The sequence below is a fragment of the Lithobates pipiens genome, unplaced genomic scaffold (genome assembly GCF_037356315.1).
Source record: "Lithobates pipiens isolate NorthernLeopardFrog02 unplaced genomic scaffold, aLitPip1_a1.2 Scaffold_8, whole genome shotgun sequence".
NCBI classification, from domain to species: Eukaryota; Metazoa; Chordata; class Amphibia; order Anura; family Ranidae; genus Lithobates; species Lithobates pipiens.
The window spans coordinates 633,789,932-633,807,651 of NW_027507903.1; the positions used below are offsets into that span (position 1 = coordinate 633,789,932).

A 17,720-nucleotide genomic window follows, 5' to 3' on the forward strand; every position below is an offset into this window, starting at 1 on the left:
TTTCTACAACTAGATTGGAGTCCATCTGTGGTAAACTCAGTTGATTGAGCATGATTTGGAAAGGCACACACCTGTCTATAGAAGGTCCCACAGTTAACAGTGCATGTCAGAGCACAAACCAAGCCATGTAGTCCAAGGAATTGTCTGAAGACCCCCGAGACAGGATTGTATGGAGGCACAGATCTGGGGGAGGGTATAGAAGAATTTCTGCAGCACTGAAGGTCCCAATGAGCACAGTGGCCTCCGTCATCCATAAATGTAAGAAGTTTGGAACCACCAGGACTCTTCCTAGAGCGGGCCACCCGACCAAACTGAGCAATCGGGGTAGAAGGGCCTTGGTCAGGGAGGTGACCTAGAAACCGATGGTCCCTCTGACAGAGCTCCAGTGTTTCTCTGTGGAGTAGACATGCGCACTGACAAAAAATGTGTTCGTTTTCGTTTTTTGGATTTTTTTCAGAAATTTCGGGAATTTTCACATTTCGATTTTTTTTTTTTTTTTAGGGGAATTTCGGATTTCCGGATTTTGAATTTTCGGAACTCAGAATTTCCAAATTTTTGGATTTTTGGAATTCAAAGATTTGAAAGTCCAAAAATGTGAAAATCTAAAATAAAAAGAAAGAAAATCAGTTGAATTAATAATTAACTATTAAATTAACGAGTACGAATTTATCCGAAGTTACAAATTATCTGAAATAACAAATGCCGCATCTAAACAAATGGAACGGAACAAATTAATAATAATAAAAAGGTTTTATTGTTATTATTAGATCGTTATGTTCAATTTGGTTAGATGTGGCATTCGTTATTTCAGATAATTTAATTCGTAACTTTGGATAAATTCGTACTCGTTACGTTCACTAACAGACAAATTGAAAGGGAATTCCAATACCTATAATTTAATAGTTATTATTTAGAATTAAACAGATTTTCTGTCTTTTTTTTTCTGATTTTCGAATTTCCAAAAATTCGGAATTCGAAAATCCGGAATTCTAAATTCGGAAATCCGAAAATTTGGAAATTCGGAAATTTATAATTTCGCTAATTTTGACATTCGGAAATTGAAAAATTTATTCCGAATTTGTCAAAATTTGTTAAAAAAACAAGTTTGGAACTAAACGAATTGCACATGTCTACTGTGGAGAAAGGAGAACCTTCCTGAAGAACAACCATCTCTGCAGCACTCCACCAATCAGGCCTGTGTGGTAGAGTGGCCAGACGGAAGCCACTCCTCAGTAAAAGGCACATGACAGCCCGCCTGGAGTTTGCCAAAACGCACTTGATGGACTCTCCGACCCTGAGAAACAAAATACTCTGATCTGATGAAACAATGATTGAACTCTTTGGCCTGAATGGCAAGCGTCATGTCTGGAGGAAACCGCTCATCACCTGGCCAAAACCATCTCTACAGTGAAGCATGATGGTGGCAGCATCATGCTGTGGGGATGTTTTTTAGAGGCAGGAACTGGGAGACTGGTCAGGATCAAGGGAAAGCTGAGTGCAGCAATGTACAGAGACATCCTTGATGTAAACCTGCGCCAGAGCCCTCTGGACCTCAGACTGGGGGGAAGGTTCATCTTGCAACAGGACAACAACCCTAAGCACACAGCCAAGATAACAAAGGTGTGGCTACAGGACAACTCTGTGAATGTCCTTGAGTGTCCAAGCCAGAGCCCAGACTTGAACCCAATTGAACATCTCTGGAGAGATATGAAAATGGCTGGGCACCGGCGCTCCCCATCCAATCTGATGGAGCTTGAGAGGTTGATAGGTGTGCCAAGCTTGTAGCATCATACTCAAAAAGACTTGAGGTTGTAATTGTTGCCAAAGGTGCTTCACCAAAGTATTGAGCAAAGGCTGTGAATATTTATGTACATTTTTTGGGGGGGTTTTATTTTTAATAAATTTGCAAAGATTGCAAACAAACTTCTTTCATGTTGTCATTGTGGGGTATTGTTTGTTAAATTTGCAGGAAAATAATGAATTTAGTCAATTTTAGAATAAGGCTGTAACATAATAAAATGTGGAAAAAAGTGAAGTGCTGGAATACTTTCCGGATGCACTATATATAATTAGGAATGGTTGACCACACTTGTCTCTCACTCTACTCATTTCTCAGGGAATAACAATACAAAGCACGCTGTGATCCAGCCAGAGCCTGCAGATGGGAGGTACTCGGAGCAGTGTGCTTTATAGTGTTCACCCCGGTTCTACACCATTGGCCCTGGTCAGTGCACTCACATTAGAGTAGATCTATCAGCTCTGGTAGGGCTGTGTGATCTATCTGCCGTCCTTGTGATGTATCAGGCAGTAGATAGATCACACAGTCCTGCCAGAGCTGATAGATCCACCTCTATTGCGGGTACAGTGACCAGGCTCAATGGTGGTGGATGTGAGAGGTGGCGGTAGGCATCAGGGGTAGAGTGGATGTGAGAGGAGGCAGTAGGCATCAGGAGTAGAGTGGACGTGAGAGGAGGCAGTAGACATCAGGAGTAGAGTGGATGTGAGAGGAGGCAGCAGGGATCAGGGGTAGAGTGGATGTAAGAGGAGGCAGCAGGGATCAGGGGTAGAGTGGATGTTAGAGGAGGCATCAGGGGTAGAGTGGATGTGAGAGGAGGCAGCAGGGGTAGAGTGTCTGGATGTGAGAGGAGGCAGCAGGGATCAGGGGTAGAGTGGATATGAGAGGAGGCAGTAGGGATCAGGGGTAGAGTGGATATGAGAGGAGGCAGCAGGGATCAGGGGTAGAGTGGATGGGAGAGGAGGCAGCAGGGATCAGGGGTAGAGTGGATGTGAGAGGGGGCAGCAGGGGTAGAGTGGATATGAGAGGAGGGATCAGGAGTAGAGTGGATGTGAAAGAAGGCAGCAGGGATCAGGGGTAGAGTGGATATGAGAGGAGGCAGCAGGGATCAGGGGTAGAGTGGATATGAGAGGAGGCAGCAGGGATCAGGGGTAGAGTGGATGTGAGAGGAGGCAGCAGGGGTAGAGTGGATATGAGAGGAGGCAGCAGGGATCAGAGGTAGAATGGATGTGAGAGGAGGCAGCAGGGATCAGGGGTAGAGTGGATGTGAGAGGAGGCAGCAGGGATCAGAGGTAGAGTGTCTGGATGTGAGAGGAGGCAGCAGGGATCAGGGGTAGAGTGGATGTGAGAGGAGGCAGCAGGGATCAGGGGTAGAGTGGATGTGAGAGGAGGCAGCAGGGATCAGAGGTAGAGTGTCTGGATGTGAGAGGAGGCAGCAGGGATCAGAGGTAGAGTATCTGGATGTGAGAGGAGGCAGCAGGGATCAGAGGTAGAGTGGATGTGAGAGGGGGCAGCAGGGATCAGGGGTAGAGTGGATGTGAGAGGGGGCAGCAGGGATCAGGGGTAGAGTGGATGTGAGAGGGGGCAGCAGGGATCAGGGGTAGAGTGGATGTGAGAGGGGGCAGCAGGGATCAGGGGTAGAGTGGATGTGAGAGGGGGCAGCAGGGATCAGGGGTAGAGTGGATGTGAGAGGGGGCAGCAGGGATCAGGGGTAGAGTGGATGTGAGAGGGGGCAGCAGGGATCAGGGGTAGAGTGGATGTGAGAGGGGGCAGCAGGGATCAGGGGTAGAGTGGATGTGAGAGGGGGCAGCAGGGATCAGGGGTAGAGTGGATGTGAGAGGGGGCAGCAGGGATCAGGGGTAGAGTGGATGTGAGAGGGGGCAGCAGGGATCAGGGGTAGAGTGGATGTGAGAGGGGGCAGCAGGGATCAGGGGTAGAGTGGATGTGAGAGGAGGCAGCAGGGATCAGGGGTAGAGTGGATGTGAGAGGAGGCAGCAAGGATCAGAGGTAGAGTGGATGTGAGAGGAGGCAGCAAGGATCAGAGGTAGAGTGGATGTGAGAGGAGGCAACAGGGATCAGGGGTAGAGTGGATATGAGAGGAGGCAGCAGGGATCAGGGGTAGAGTGGATATGAGAGGAGGCAGCAGGGATCAGGGGTAGAGTGGATGTGAGAGGAGGCAGCAGGGATCAGGGGTAGAGTGGATATGAGAGGAGGCAGCAGGGATCAGGGGTAGAGTGGATGTGAGAGGGGGCAGCAGGGATCAGGGGTAGAGTGGATGTGAGAGGAGGCAACAGGGATCAGAGGTAGAGTGGATGTGAGAGGAGGCAACAGGGGTAGAGTGGATATGAGAGGAGGCAGCAGGGATCAGGGGTAGAGTGGATGTGAGAGGGGGCAGCAGGGATCAGGGGTAGAGTGGATGTGAGAGGGGGCAGCAGGGATCAGGGGTAGAGTGGATGTGAGAGGAGGCAGCAGGGATCAGGGGTAGAGTGGATGTGAGAGGGGGCAGCAGGGATCAGGGGTAGAGTGGATGTGAGAGGAGGCAGCAGGGATCAGGGGTAGAGTGGATATGAGAGGAGGCAGCAGGGATCAGGGGTAGAGTGGATGTGAGAGAAGGCAGCAGGGATCAGAGGTAGAGTGGATGTGAGAGGAGGCAGCAGGGATCAGGGGTAGAGTGGATGTGAGAGGAGGCAGCAGGGATCAGGGGTAGAGTGGATGTGAGAGGAGGCAGCAGGGATCAGAGGTAGAGTGGATGTGAGAGGGGGCAGCAGGGATCAGGGGTAGAGTGGATGTGAGAGGAGGCAGCAGGGATCAGGGGTAGAGTGGATGTGAGAGGAGGCAGCAGGGATCAGAGGTAGAGTGGATGTGAGAGGGGGCAGCAGGGATCAGGGGTAGAGTGGATGTGAGAGGAGGCAGCAGGGATCAGGGGTAGAGTGGATGTGAGAGGGGGCAGCAGGGATCAGGGGTAGAGTGGATGTGAGAGGAGGCAGCAGGGATCAGGGGTAGAGTGGATATGAGAGGAGGCAGCAGGGATCAGGGGTAGAGTGGATGTGAGAGGAGGCAGCAGGGATCAGGGGTAGAGTGGATGTGAGAGGGGGCAGCAGGGATCAGGGGTAGAGTGGATGTGAGAGGAGGCAGCAGGGATCAGGGGTAGAGTGGATATGAGAGGAGGCAGCAGGGATCAGGGGTAGAGTGGATGTGAGAGGAGGCAGCAGGGATCAGGGGTAGAGTGGATGTGAGAGAAGGCAGCAGGGATCAGAGGTAGAGTGGATGTGAGAGGGGGCAGCAGGGATCAGGGGTAGAGTGGATGTGAGAGGAGGCAGCAGGGATCAGGGGTAGAGTGGATGTGAGAGGAGGCAGCAGGGATCAGGGGTAGAGTGGATATGAGAGGAGGCAGCAGGGATCAGGGGTAGAGTGGATGTGAGAGGAGGCAGCAGGGATCAGGGGTAGAGTGGATGTGAGAGGAGGCAGCAGGGATCAGGGCAGTGGCGGAACTACCGCCATAGCGACACACACGGCCGCTATGGGGCCCGCAGCTGAGAGGGGCCCGTGGGAAGGATGAGGAATGAATACTGTGGGGGGGGGGCCGAGCACCTCCCGCACGGTCCCCCGGACAGTGGAAGTGAGGAGAGGAAGAGGCAAGCTGTCTGTACGAGCAGAGAGCTGCAAAAGCTTTCATTTGAATGTCCTGTGTTCCCGGGGCTCACCGTCACATAGCCCCACCTCTTGGCCCAGTGCCTTTGATAGACAGAACACCGGTCCAATGTGGGACATGTGACGTCATCAAAGGCTCCGGGCCAAGAGGTGGGGCTATGTGACGGTGAGCCCCGGGAACACAGGACATTCAAATGAAAGCTATTACAGCTCTCTGCTCGTACAGACAGCTTGCCTCTTCTTCTCCTCGCTTCCCCTGGCTGGGGGACCGTGCGGGCGGTGCTCGCCCCCCCCCCCCCCCCCACTCTGAGGCAGTCCCACGCTTGCCAGCAGCCATTTGAGGGCTCCAGTATGCATTCCTCATCCTCCCCGGTAGTTCCGCCACTGGCTCGCCTCTTCCTCTGCACAGGTGAGGCTGCATTGTGACTGCACATTCATTCAGCATTTCTCTAGTTAAATTCTAACATTAGTCATTGGTTACATAAAGGAAAATTACCAGATCATTTAGATCTTTACAAATGCTGATCTTTTAATTCGTGCTATATGGTAATTTTTTGAATTGGCAAAGAAACCAATGTTTGAAAAAAATGTTATGTCTAAAGAACATGTAATGTATAGTGCATTTTTGCATGTAGGAATTATCTTCACTACATATTTCTGTATTTTTTTTTTTACAGCTATAAAGGTAGCAGTATTAGTGTTTGCGTTTTTAAACGATAACTTAAAGCGGGAGTCCGCCGTTTTTTTTTTTTTTTAAAAGCCAGCAGCTACAAATACTGCAGCTGCTGACTTTTAAAATAATGACACTTACCCGCCCAGCGCGCCCGTGATGTCGGCACCCGAAGCCGATCCCTCGATCGTTTCTCGGGTGCTGCCGCCGCCATCTTGGGTATGGGAATCAGGAAGTGGAGCCTTGCGGCTTCATTTCCCGGTTCCCTACTGCGCATGCGCGAGTCGCGCTGCGTAATAAGGATGGTCCCCGCTGTCTCTGGGATCCGTGTGTTTCCCAGCAGACAGCGGGGGACCTTCGGAAAGGGGCGTACATTCTGCGGAAAGGGGCGTAGCTTCTGCAGATATCTATGCCGGAAGTGGGTGCAGATACCTGTACTGTACAGGTACCTGCACCCTCCTCCCCCCTGAAAGGTGCCAATTGTGGCGCCGGAGGGGGGGAGGGTTCCAATGAGCGGAAGCTCCACTTTAGGGTGGAGCTCCGCTCTAATTTTTCACTTAGAATGAAAATGAGGGAAAGAAAAAAAATCGCTAGGTTGATTGGTTGAAAAGGGACAGTTGGTAGATTCAACCCTATAATGAAAAATCTCACTTTTATTCTATCCAAGTAAAGGTATAAACCTCTGCCAAATGCAATGGGGCTGATTTACTAAATGAGTAGAGAATGTTTACTCTCAAAAGTGGTTATGCTAAGCCAGCCTTTCTCAGCCTTTTCAACACAAAGGAACCCCTCAAATAACTTTTCAGTTTGAGAGAACCCCTGCTAAAAAAGGACTATATCTACAACTCATGATATACTAGTATGATGGTCAGTGGTAAGAATGGTCCTTACACTTGTGGTCATTGGGAAGAATTACCTCCTTACAGATAGCTAAAAAGATCAATGGTGTCAGTGGGAACTTATCTGAGACAGAAATTAATCAAGGAACCCATAGCAACCTCTGGAGAAACCCTAGTTGATAAACCCTGTGCTAGGCTAATGTTTAGTAATTCCTTTATTAATATTAGAGTGTAGCACCCTCAACCTTAGGTAGGCACGTGCTAGGTGTAGGTTTTGTGTAAGCTGCCAGCACAGGTAAATTTAAGAAGGCCTATGCTGTGAGCTAGGTCTGTTTGTTTTGATCTGGGGGCAGGGGAGTGGTTTAGTATAGCAGCAGGTGACTGATATGTGCCTCAGTTCTTGGGTGCCTCCTCTTTTTCCAGGGAGAAGGTTCTGGAAAAGGGGCATGGCAGAGAGCTGGAGTGCCATGAGGTGCATGTGGGAGCTCCGACCAATCCCCAACTAGGACTCCTTCATATACCCATGGTCAACCTGCTGTGGGAGGAGTTGTCGGCTGGATAAACTGGATGATGGAGTGTTAGACTGTTGTGTCTGAGGGAACCCCCTTTCTTGGGGGGGGGGTGTACCTCAGGCAGGGTGCTCGGGGCTGGGAGGGAGCCTCTCCTTACACGGTTATGGAGAGGTGTCTGGGAACAGGAGTCAGAAAGGACAGCTGGTCAGCATGTCCTGAGTAAAGTCATTCAGGAGGGATCCAGGCCAGGTATCGGTGAGTGGAAATCACAGTGGAAAGCTCTGGAAGAGACATGCCAGAAGTTGGATGTAGAGCCAGAGCCCCCCACTCTGAGGCAGTCCCACGCTTGCCAGCAGCCATTTGAGGGCTCCAGTATGCATTCCTCATCCTCCCCGGTAGTTCCGCCACTGGCTCGCCTCTTCCTCTGCACAGGTGAGGCTGCATTGTGCACCGGTCACGCTGCATTGGGCACAGGTGAGGCTGCATTGGGCACAGGTGAGGCTGCATTGGGCACAGGTGGGCACAAGTGAGACTGCATTGGGCACAGGTGAGGCTGCAAAGGGCACAGGTGAGGCTGTATTGGGCATGGATCACGATGCATTGGGCACAGGTGGGCACAGGTGAGGCTGTATTGGGCACGGGCAGGCCATGCTGCATTGGGCACAGGTGAGATTACATTGGGCACAGGTGAGGCTGCATTGGGCATGGGACATTCTGCATTGGGCACAGACAGGTCATGCTGCATTGGGCACAGGTGAGGCTGCATTGGGCACAGGTCACGTTACAATGGGCACAGGTGATGCTGCATTGGGCACAAGCCACACTGCATTGGGCACAGGTGAGGCTGTATTGGGCACTGGGCACGCTGCATTGGGCACAAGTGGGCACAGGTGAGGCAGTGTTGGGCACAGGTGAGGCAGTATTGGGCACGGGCAGGCCACGCTGCATTGGGAACAGGCAGGCCACATTGGGTACAGGTGAGGATTATTGAAGCGCTAACACCAGCTGTTTGGAGTATCTTTATCTGTTGATTGTTAAACTTTCTGGAATACGTATATTGCTATTGTGGTGTAGGATCTGGGCCTGTTGTCCCTCCATCCCCTTTCTTTGCTTCCTTCCTTCCTCATTCATCTCAGACTCAAACCACACCCCCTTTGAGCCACGCATTTTAAACCACGCCCACTATTTAATTTAAGCCCCACCATTTTTTGTGGGGGGGGGGGGGGCCCATACAACATTTTGCTATGGGGCCCTGTGATTTCTAGTTACGCCCCTGGATCAGGGGTAGAGTGGATGTGAGAGAAGGCAGTAGGGATCAGAGGTAGAGTGTCTGGATGTGAGAGGAGGCAGCAGGGATCAGGTGTAGAAGGATTGGGGTGACTTCCGCTTGCAGATTCAAATGTATGTAAAAGACAAGGAAAGAGAAATGGCGCCACTAAGTGGTATTCGTTTATAGCTCTCTTAAAAATAAAGATAATATCCACTCACAGTGTGTGATCCAAAAACCAGCATGTGATGCAATTCCATTAGATGACAGCCTTTCCCCAGCTCAGGCACTTCCTCATGCAGATAGCCTCTTGCCAGGAACCAGAAGGGCCATTCTACATGAAAATTGTCAGGGTGGAAGCAGAGCACCAGGATGGTGGAATGATGTCAGAAAAGGCATTTCAACATGTTTCGGGATGTTTCTGCCCCTTTTCTCTAGCCTGCCTAAAACGTACAGACTTCAGAACAAATAGGCTCCAGGCGCCATTTTGGAGGAGATCAAACCAGTGCCGCCACATTGGTGGAGACCAAATATAAAGTGCATAATAGTGCCATCTTGGTGGAGTCCAAATAAAAGAAGCTTCAGGGCGCCAAGTTAACAGGGACAAACAGCTTCAATTTTGGAAAAGATAAAAATGGCGCCGCCATATTTTTGGAGGCCAACTACACTTAGTTGGTGGCGTGGTAAACTGAACCAGTGCTTCTTAGCAAATCAGCTGGGTTCTCTCTAACTTGAAGACAGTGCAAAAGAACTCGCTTATCATTCGTTATTAAGACTTTTGGAAAATTTGGATATTCAAGAGGAGAGGGAATATTAGCATTTAGAGGTTATCAGGCCTCATATAGCTTGGTTGATGACCACTGGGCAGCTGGTACTGCTGATCTGGTCAACTGGAGCTCTCTGGTTAACAGGATAGGTACCAGGAAGAGCTGGATAATACGTTCCATTTACAGCAGGGGTCCCCAAACTTTTGAAACAAAGGGCCAGTTTGCTGCCCTTCAAGCTTTAGGGGGTGGACTGTGGCCATTAGGAGTAGAAAACTCCCCGACAATGTCTTAGGCTTGATGGTTATTGGGAGTAAAATAAAAATTATTTCATTGGTGTCAGTGAGAGCAATAGTCTTTCATAATGGGTATCAGTGCGAGAATTAGTTCCTCATCTCTTGTGTCAGTAAAAGGAATAGTACTCCATTGTTGGTGTCAGTGGGAAAAATAGTGCACCAAGAGCCAGATAAAGGAAAGCAAAGGGCCACATTCGGCCCGTGGACCGCAGATAGGGGACCACTGATTTACAGCAATGGCGAGAGACTGAATACACTATTGATATTCACTAAGATTTACACGAAGTCCAAGGAAGAAATGTGGAGAATTAAACACCCAACTATTTTTCTTGGTCATAATTGAGACGTAATAAATGGGGGGGGGGGGGGGGCACATAGTAATGAGGTAAAGCATTGGGCCTCTCTGTTCTGGTCAATTGGAGAAGTACCAGGAAGAGCTGGATAAAATGTTCCTTTCACAGTAATGGAGACTTAAAGTGGTTGTAAACCCTTACAAACCACTTTGACCTACAAGTAAGCCTAGATTAAGGCTTACCTGTAGGTCCCAGAAATATCTCCCAAACCTATACGGTTTAGAAGATATTTGCCCGACGGGCACCGCTATCTATGGCGCATGCGCCGTAGACAGCGGCGCGCAGGCGCACTGAGCGGGGCATCGTCGATGACGGCAATGCCGCGAGTCTCGGCTCCCGTGCACATGCGCAGGAGTGACGCCATCGCTGCTCCGGCGAATCACAGCGCCGGAGCAGCGAGACCCACGGAGACCCACCAAGAAGATGGACACTCGGAACTACAGGGGACATCGGTGACTTCGCTGGCTCCTGTGTCAGGTAAGTGACACATAATGGACTACTATGTGATGCATAGTAGTCCATTATGCTTTGCCTTTACAGGGAATGAAAGAGGAAGTAAACTCATCAGGGTTTACTTCCTCTTTAATACACTACTAATCTTTGCTGAGATCTACAAGTATTTCAAAGAAGAAGCATGGAGAACCAAACCCCCAACATATTTTCCTGGTCATTTTTGAGATGTAATGGATAGGGGGACACATAATGATGAAGTGGAGCTATGGGTAGTTGGATCTCTGTTCTGGTCATGTAGACAACCAACAATAAGAGATAGATCTAACAGCACTTGTTTGAATTCTGATGGATCATTATTGTTGAGATTTGTGTATTGCCTTCCTTAGAACCTTTCTCACCTCTTGGTTCCTCAAGCTGTATATAAGTGGATTCAGCATGGGTATCATCACGGAGTAGAAAACAGAGGCCACCTTATCTCTTTTGTCAAACGCAGCAGTAGGAGGACGCAAGTAGATAAAAAATACAGTTCCGTAGAAGATGGAAATACACATGATATGTGAAGAGCACGTACTGAAGGCCTTCTGCCTACCTTCAGCCGAATTCATCCGTAAGATAGAAGCCACTATGAGAGAGTATGAGGATAGAACGGTCACCATGGAACCTATACCACAAGAACATGTGAAGAAGACTGTTACAGTGTCACATGGAAAAGTTCTAGAGCAGGACAATTTGAGAAGTGGAGGGATGTCACAGTAAAAATGGTCTATAACGTTTGATCCACAGTAGTTGAGACTGAACACACAGCTGGTCTGCACTGAGGACTGCAAGAAGCCAATACATGTAGCCAGGATGACCAAACCCCAACATTTCTTCCAGGTCATTATTGAGTTATAGTGGAGAGGGTGGCATATAGCAGCGTATCGGTCGTACGACATCCCTGAGAGCAGAAGAGCCTCTGTGACTGCCAGGCCAGCAAAGAAAAATAGTTGAACGGCACAGCCTTTGTAGGAGATGGGCTTTCTATCAGACCACAGGTCACACAGCATCTTTGGCATTATCACGGAGGAGTAGCATAGGTCAACTGCAGACAGGTAACTCAAGAAATAGTACATTGGGGTATGGAAGCTGGAGGTGAGTTGGACCAGAGTAATCATGCCAGTATTGCCAACAAGAGTCACAACATATACAAGTGTGAAGAATATGAAAAGGAACGGGACAAGCCTTCCATCTTTGGTCAGTCCAGAAAATTGGAAAAAGCTAACTTGAGTGGTGTTGGTGACTGCCATTATATTGTCTGTAGTGGAATTATTAATTACAGGTCAGGAGCCTGCAATACAAAATAAGTAAAAATAGTAAAATAAGTCTGTCGGCCATCCCATCTTTGTAAAGAATGCAGCATGTGAATATATGTTTGAAATTTTTCCTAACATTCCCTGACCATGAGCACAAAATCCTATATATGCGGGCTCCTCCATTGGGCTGGTGCGTAATCTCTTTTTTTTTTGAGAACCCAACCTCATGTATACCTGCTTCTTGAAAGTCAGACATGAGTAAACCTTTTTTAATGTCCTCATTAAGCAATTTGTAGTTGTCGGTGGGGGGTTGAGAGTAAAGCCTGGTACACACGATGAGATTTTTTTTGTGCATTCTAGTCTAATATCGAAAATGAAGAGGCTACTCAACTTCTTATATGACAGAATACAACTTAGGAAGTGATGTAATGTGTTGAATTGTTATGTAATGTATTCTTTCTGAGCATTCGTATTCTTGCTCTTACAATTTTTTTCAGACGAAAACTGTACTAATTAATCTGTCGTTGTGTTCACGTACAATAAAAATTTTCTAACCTGCACCTTTAGGTTATGTCATGTGGAAAATCTGAATCGACTGTTAAAAGCACTATACTAATGATCATACAGTGCCTTGCAAAAGTATTCACCACCCCCCTTGGCTTTTTACCTATTTTGTTACATTACAGCCTTTAGTTCAATGTTTTTTTAATCTGAATTATATGTGATGGATCAGAACACAATAGTCTAAGTTGGTGAAGTAAAATTAGAGAAAAATATACATAAAATTATTTTTCAGAAATAAAAAACTGATAATTGGCATGTGCGTATGTATTCACCCCCTTTGTTATAAAGCCCATAAAAAGCTCTGGTGCAACCAATTATCTTCACATTATTAGTAAAATAATGTCCACCTGTGTACAATCTAAGTGTCACATGAACTGTCATTACATATACACACCTTTTTGAAAGGCCCCAGAGGCTGCAACACCTAAGCAAGAGCCACCACTAACCAAACACTGCCATGAAGACCAAGGAACTCTCCAAACAAGTAAGGGACAATGTTGTTGAGAAGTACAAGTCAGGGTTGGGTTATAAAAAAATATCCAAATCTTTGATGATCCTTAGGAGCACCATCAAATCTACCATAACCAAATGGAAAGAACATGGCACAACAGCAAACCTGCCAAGAGACGGCCGCACATCAAAACTCACAGACCGGGCAAAGATGGCATTAATCAGAGAGGCAGTACAGAGACCTAAGGTAACCCTGGAGGAGCTGCAGAGTTTCACAGCAGAGACTGGAGTATCTGTACATAGGATGACAATAAGCCGTACGCTCCATAGAGTTGGGCTTTATGGCAGAGTGGCCAGAAGAAAGCCATTATTTTCAGTATAAAACAAAATGGCATGTTTTGAGTTTGCGAAAATGCATGTGGGAGACTCCCAAAATGTATGGAGGAAGGTGTTCTGGTCTGATGAGACAAAAATTGAACTTTTTGTCCATCAAAGAAAACGTTATGTCTGGCGCAAACCCAACACATCACATCACCCAAAGAACACCATCCCCACTGTGAAACATGGTGGTGGCAGTATCATGTTGGGGGGATGTTTTTCAGCAGTCGGGCCTGGGAAACTGGTCAGAGTTGAGGGAAAGATGGATGGTGCTAAATACAGGGATATTCTTGAGCAAAACCTGTACCACATGGTGTGTGATTTGAGGCTAGGACGGAGGTTCACCTTCCAGCAGGACAATGACCCCAAACACACTGCTAAAGCAACACTTGAGTGGTTTAAGGGGAAACATGTAAATGTATTGGAATGGCCTAGTCAAAGCCCAGACCTCAATCCAATAGAAAATCTGTGGTCAGACTTTAAAGAATGCTGTTTATATGCACAAATCATCCAACTTGAATGAGCTGGAGCAGTTTTGCAAGGGGGGATGGGCAAAAATCCCAGTGGTAAGATGTAGCAAGCTCATAGAGACTTATCCACAGCGACTTGGAGCTGTGATAGCCGCAAAAGGTGGATCTACAAAGTATTGACTTTAGGGGGGTGAATAGTTATGCACATTGACTTTTTCTTATTACCATTGACATGTTCTTGTTATGAAATGCTGTATTCGTTTTATGCCAGATGCAACGGGACGCACACCTTCCAAAAAGTTACATTTTTATCTCATCAGTTCACAGAACATTTGCCTAAAAGTCTTGGGGATAATCAAGATTTTTTTGGTAAATGTGAGACTTTGCATTCTTTTTGGTCAGCAGTGGCTTTGGCCTTGGAACTCTCCTATGGATGGCATTTTTGCCCAGTCTCTTTCCTATTGTTGAATCGTGAACACTGATCTTACCTGAGGCAAGTGAGGCCTGCAGTTCTTTAGATGTTGTTCTGTGTTCTTTTATGACCTCCTGGATGAGTCGTCGTCATGTTCTTGGAGTCATTTTTGTAGGTCGGCCACTCCTGGGAAGGCTCACCAATATTCCTAGTAATTTCCAGTTGTGGATAATGGCTCTCCCCATGGTTCACTGGCAGGGCAGGACTTAGGGTGGTGGGGGCCCCTGGGCTTGAGTCACTTTCGGGCTCTACCTTCTATACATTACCATATTTATCGGCGTATAACACGTGCTGGCATATAACACGCACTCCAAATTTAGGAGGGAATTTTAAGGATAAAACTTTTAGGAGGGAAGTTTAAGGAAAAAACTTACATTTAAATGCCCATCAATGCAGCCTTATCGGTGTCCATCTGCAGCCTTGTCCAGTGCCATTTGCAGCCTTGTCATTTGCAGGCTTCTCATTGCAGTCTTGAAGTTTAAAAATGGCGCTGCCGAGATACAGAGTCCTGTGTATCTCGGCGGCTCTCGGGCCCTCTCGCAGTCCCGAGCGGAGCCGATAGTAGTCGAGTGTACTCGGCTCGGCTCACAGTCATGCCCAGTCCCTGTGTTATGTCCATCATAGGGCGGGACTGGGCATAACTGTGAGCGAAGCCGGGTACACTCGGCTATGAATCTTGGCGGGGCCCCCTATTGGGTGGGGCCCACGGGCTTGAGCCCAGTCAAGCCCAATGGTAAGTCCTGCCCTGTTCACTGGAGTTCCAGAGCCTTAGAAATGGCTTTGAAACCCTTCCTAGACCGATACGTGTACATTACTTTGTGTCTAATCTGTTCTTGATTTTTTTTTAGATGGTGGCATGATGTGTGGCTTTTTGTAATCTGTTAGCGTGCTTTACATTGCCAGACAGCTTCTATTTATGTGATATCTTGATTCAACAGGTCTGGCGGTAATCAGGCCTGGGTGTGGCAAGTGAATTTTAACTCAGCTTTCCAAACAATTTTGGTTAACCACAGTTCATTTGTGAGTCAGCATGGGAGGGGGCAATTACTTTTTCACAGGCAGGTTTGAACAGCTTTTTTTCCCTTAATAGAAATAATAATTTAAAAACAGCATTTTGGATTTACTCGGTGTAATACTTTGTGTAATATTAACATTCGTTAGATGATCTGCATTATTTAAGTGTGAGACATATGCTAAAAAAATCAGGAAGGGGGCAAATACTTTTTCACAGCACTGTATATATGTAACCCCTGTTTTATTTGTGCCCTCCTTCTTGGTCCCATCTGCCCTGTTGTGTGCTGAAACCCCCTCAATAAACACATTGGGTCTGGTGTGCTTAGCCTCTGTGCTCTTGGTTCAAAACAGATTACAGCACACACATACAAAAATGACATTTATCCTGCAAGGCTACTTAAAAACACCTGAACATATTCAAAAATACGGGGGTTTGGTCACACTATATGGTCCTATAGTGCTAAGCCCACTTACTGCGACAAAGTACCCCGAATTAGTGGGCTCTGAGGCAATTTAGTTTGCATATGTAGCGCTATACAAGTTATTCATTCATTCATTCACTGTCTGTATCGACAATGCTTCCTGATACTGCATATGAAGAGATGTTTTATATATTTTATCCAGAAAAACAATTACCATCAGTCCCGGGGGCTGCAATTATTATATGTTGCAAAGAAGCCAATTAGTGAGTGATCTTCCTTTATCGGTGGAGCAATGGCAAAATAAAATGAAAATGAATAAAAATATGCATTTGGAACCCCCCTAGTGGCATCCAATAAGAAGAGGTCCCCTGTTAAAAGATCAAAAGTTATATATATATATATATATATATATACACAGTGTCTCACAAAAGTGAGTACACCCCTCACATTTATGTAAATATTTTCTTCTATCTTTTCATGTGACAACACTGAAGAAATGTCTACAATGTAAAGTAGTGAGTGTACAGCTTGTATAACAGTGTAAATTTGCTGTCCCCTCAAAATAACTCAACACACAGCCATTAATGTCTAAACCTCTGGCAACAAAAGTGAGTACACCCCTAAGTGAAAATGTCCAAATCGGGCCCAATTAGCCGGTTTCCCTCCCCGATGTCATGTGATTTGTTAGTGCTACAAGGTCTCAGGTGTGAATGGGGAGCAGGTGTGTTAAATTTGGTTTTCTCGCTCTCACTCACTCATAATGGTCACTGGAAGTTCAACATGGCACCTCATAGCAGAGAACTCTCTGAGGAACCTGAAAAAAAAATTGTTTCTCTACATAAAGGTGGCCTAGGCTATAAGATGATTGCCAAGACCCTGAGAGCTGCAGCATGGTGGCCAAGACCATACAGCGGTCTAACAGAACAGGCCTCGCCATGGCCAACCAAAGAAGTTGAGTGCACGTGCTCAGCGTCATATCCAGAGGTTGTCTTTGGGAAATAGACATATGAGTGTTGCCAGCATTGCTGCAGAGGTTGAAGGGGTGGGGGGTCAACCTGTAAGTGCTCAGACCATACGCCGCACACTGCATCAAATTGGTCTGCATGGCTGTTGTCCCAGCAGGAAGCCTCTTCTAAAGATGATGCACAAGAAAGCCAGCAAACAGTTTGCTGAAAACAAGCAGACTAAGGACATGGATTACTGGAACCATGTCCTGTGGTCTGATGACACCAAGATAAAATGATTTGGTTCAGATGGTGTCAGGCGTGTGTAGCAGCAACCAGGTGAGGAGTACAAAGACAAGTGTGTCTTGCCTACAGTCAAACATGGTGGTGGGAGTGTCATGGTCTGGGACTGCATGAGAGCTATAGTTCATTGAGGCAACCACGAATGCCAACGTGTACTGTGACATACTACAGGAGAACATTATTCCCTCCCTTCGGAGACAGGGCAGCAGGGCAATATTCCAACATGATAATAATCGCAAACACACCTCAAGACGACCACTGCCTTGCTAAAGAAGCTGAGGGTAAAGGTGATGGACTGGCCAAGCATGTCTCCAGACCTAACCCCAATTGAGCATCTGTGGGGCATCCTCAAACAGAAGGTGGAGGAGCACAAGGTCTCTAACATCCAGCAGCTCTGTGATGTCATCATGGAAGAGTGGAAGAGGACTCCAGTGACAACCTGTGAAGCTCTGGTGAACTCCATGCCCAAGAGGGTTGTCAGAGAAGTTACCTGGTTGGTCGCGGTGCTGGTGTGCGTCGATGTGCGATGGTGCGCGCTGGCGCGCGTGTTCCTGTGCACGCAGATGTGCACCTGTGCACGCTCCTGTTAGCGCCGGTGCGCGCTGTGGTGTGCGCTCCTGGTGACACTGGTGTGTGCGCTGGTGGTCGGACGCGCGCGCGTGCGGGTGCGTGTGCGCTTATACACGTGCGCGGTGTTTGGCACCGATCGGCCTATTTAGGTCTGCCCCACACTCCATTCAAGTGCTGCCTGATCATCAGCTCCTCCTTTCCCTGCTCCATTGCCTGTATCTGCATTCCTGTATCTCCGATC

At 47.5% G+C, this 17,720-nt stretch overlaps 1 protein-coding gene across 1 annotated transcript; it reads right to left on the bottom strand.

Moving 5' to 3' along the window:
* Positions 1–10,770: 10,770 nt before the first annotated feature.
* Positions 10,771–15,820, bottom strand: LOC143964123 (olfactory receptor 8A1-like). Its single transcript, XM_077473823.1, has 2 exons — positions 15,715–15,820; positions 10,771–11,927 (listed from the first exon to the last, which is right to left on the bottom strand). Exon 2 carries the CDS (start codon positions 11,884–11,886, stop codon positions 10,954–10,956), a length of 933 nt encoding a protein of 310 aa, XP_077329949.1. The 5' UTR covers positions 11,887–11,927; positions 15,715–15,820; the 3' UTR covers positions 10,771–10,953.
* Between the last annotated feature and the right edge of the window lie 1,900 nt (positions 15,821–17,720).

Bases quoted from the DNA above. Each gene is read 5' to 3' on its own strand.
- LOC143964123 (XM_077473823.1), bottom strand. From the start codon at position 11,886: ATGGCAGTCACCAACACCACTCAAGTTAGCTTTTTCCAATTTTCTGGA.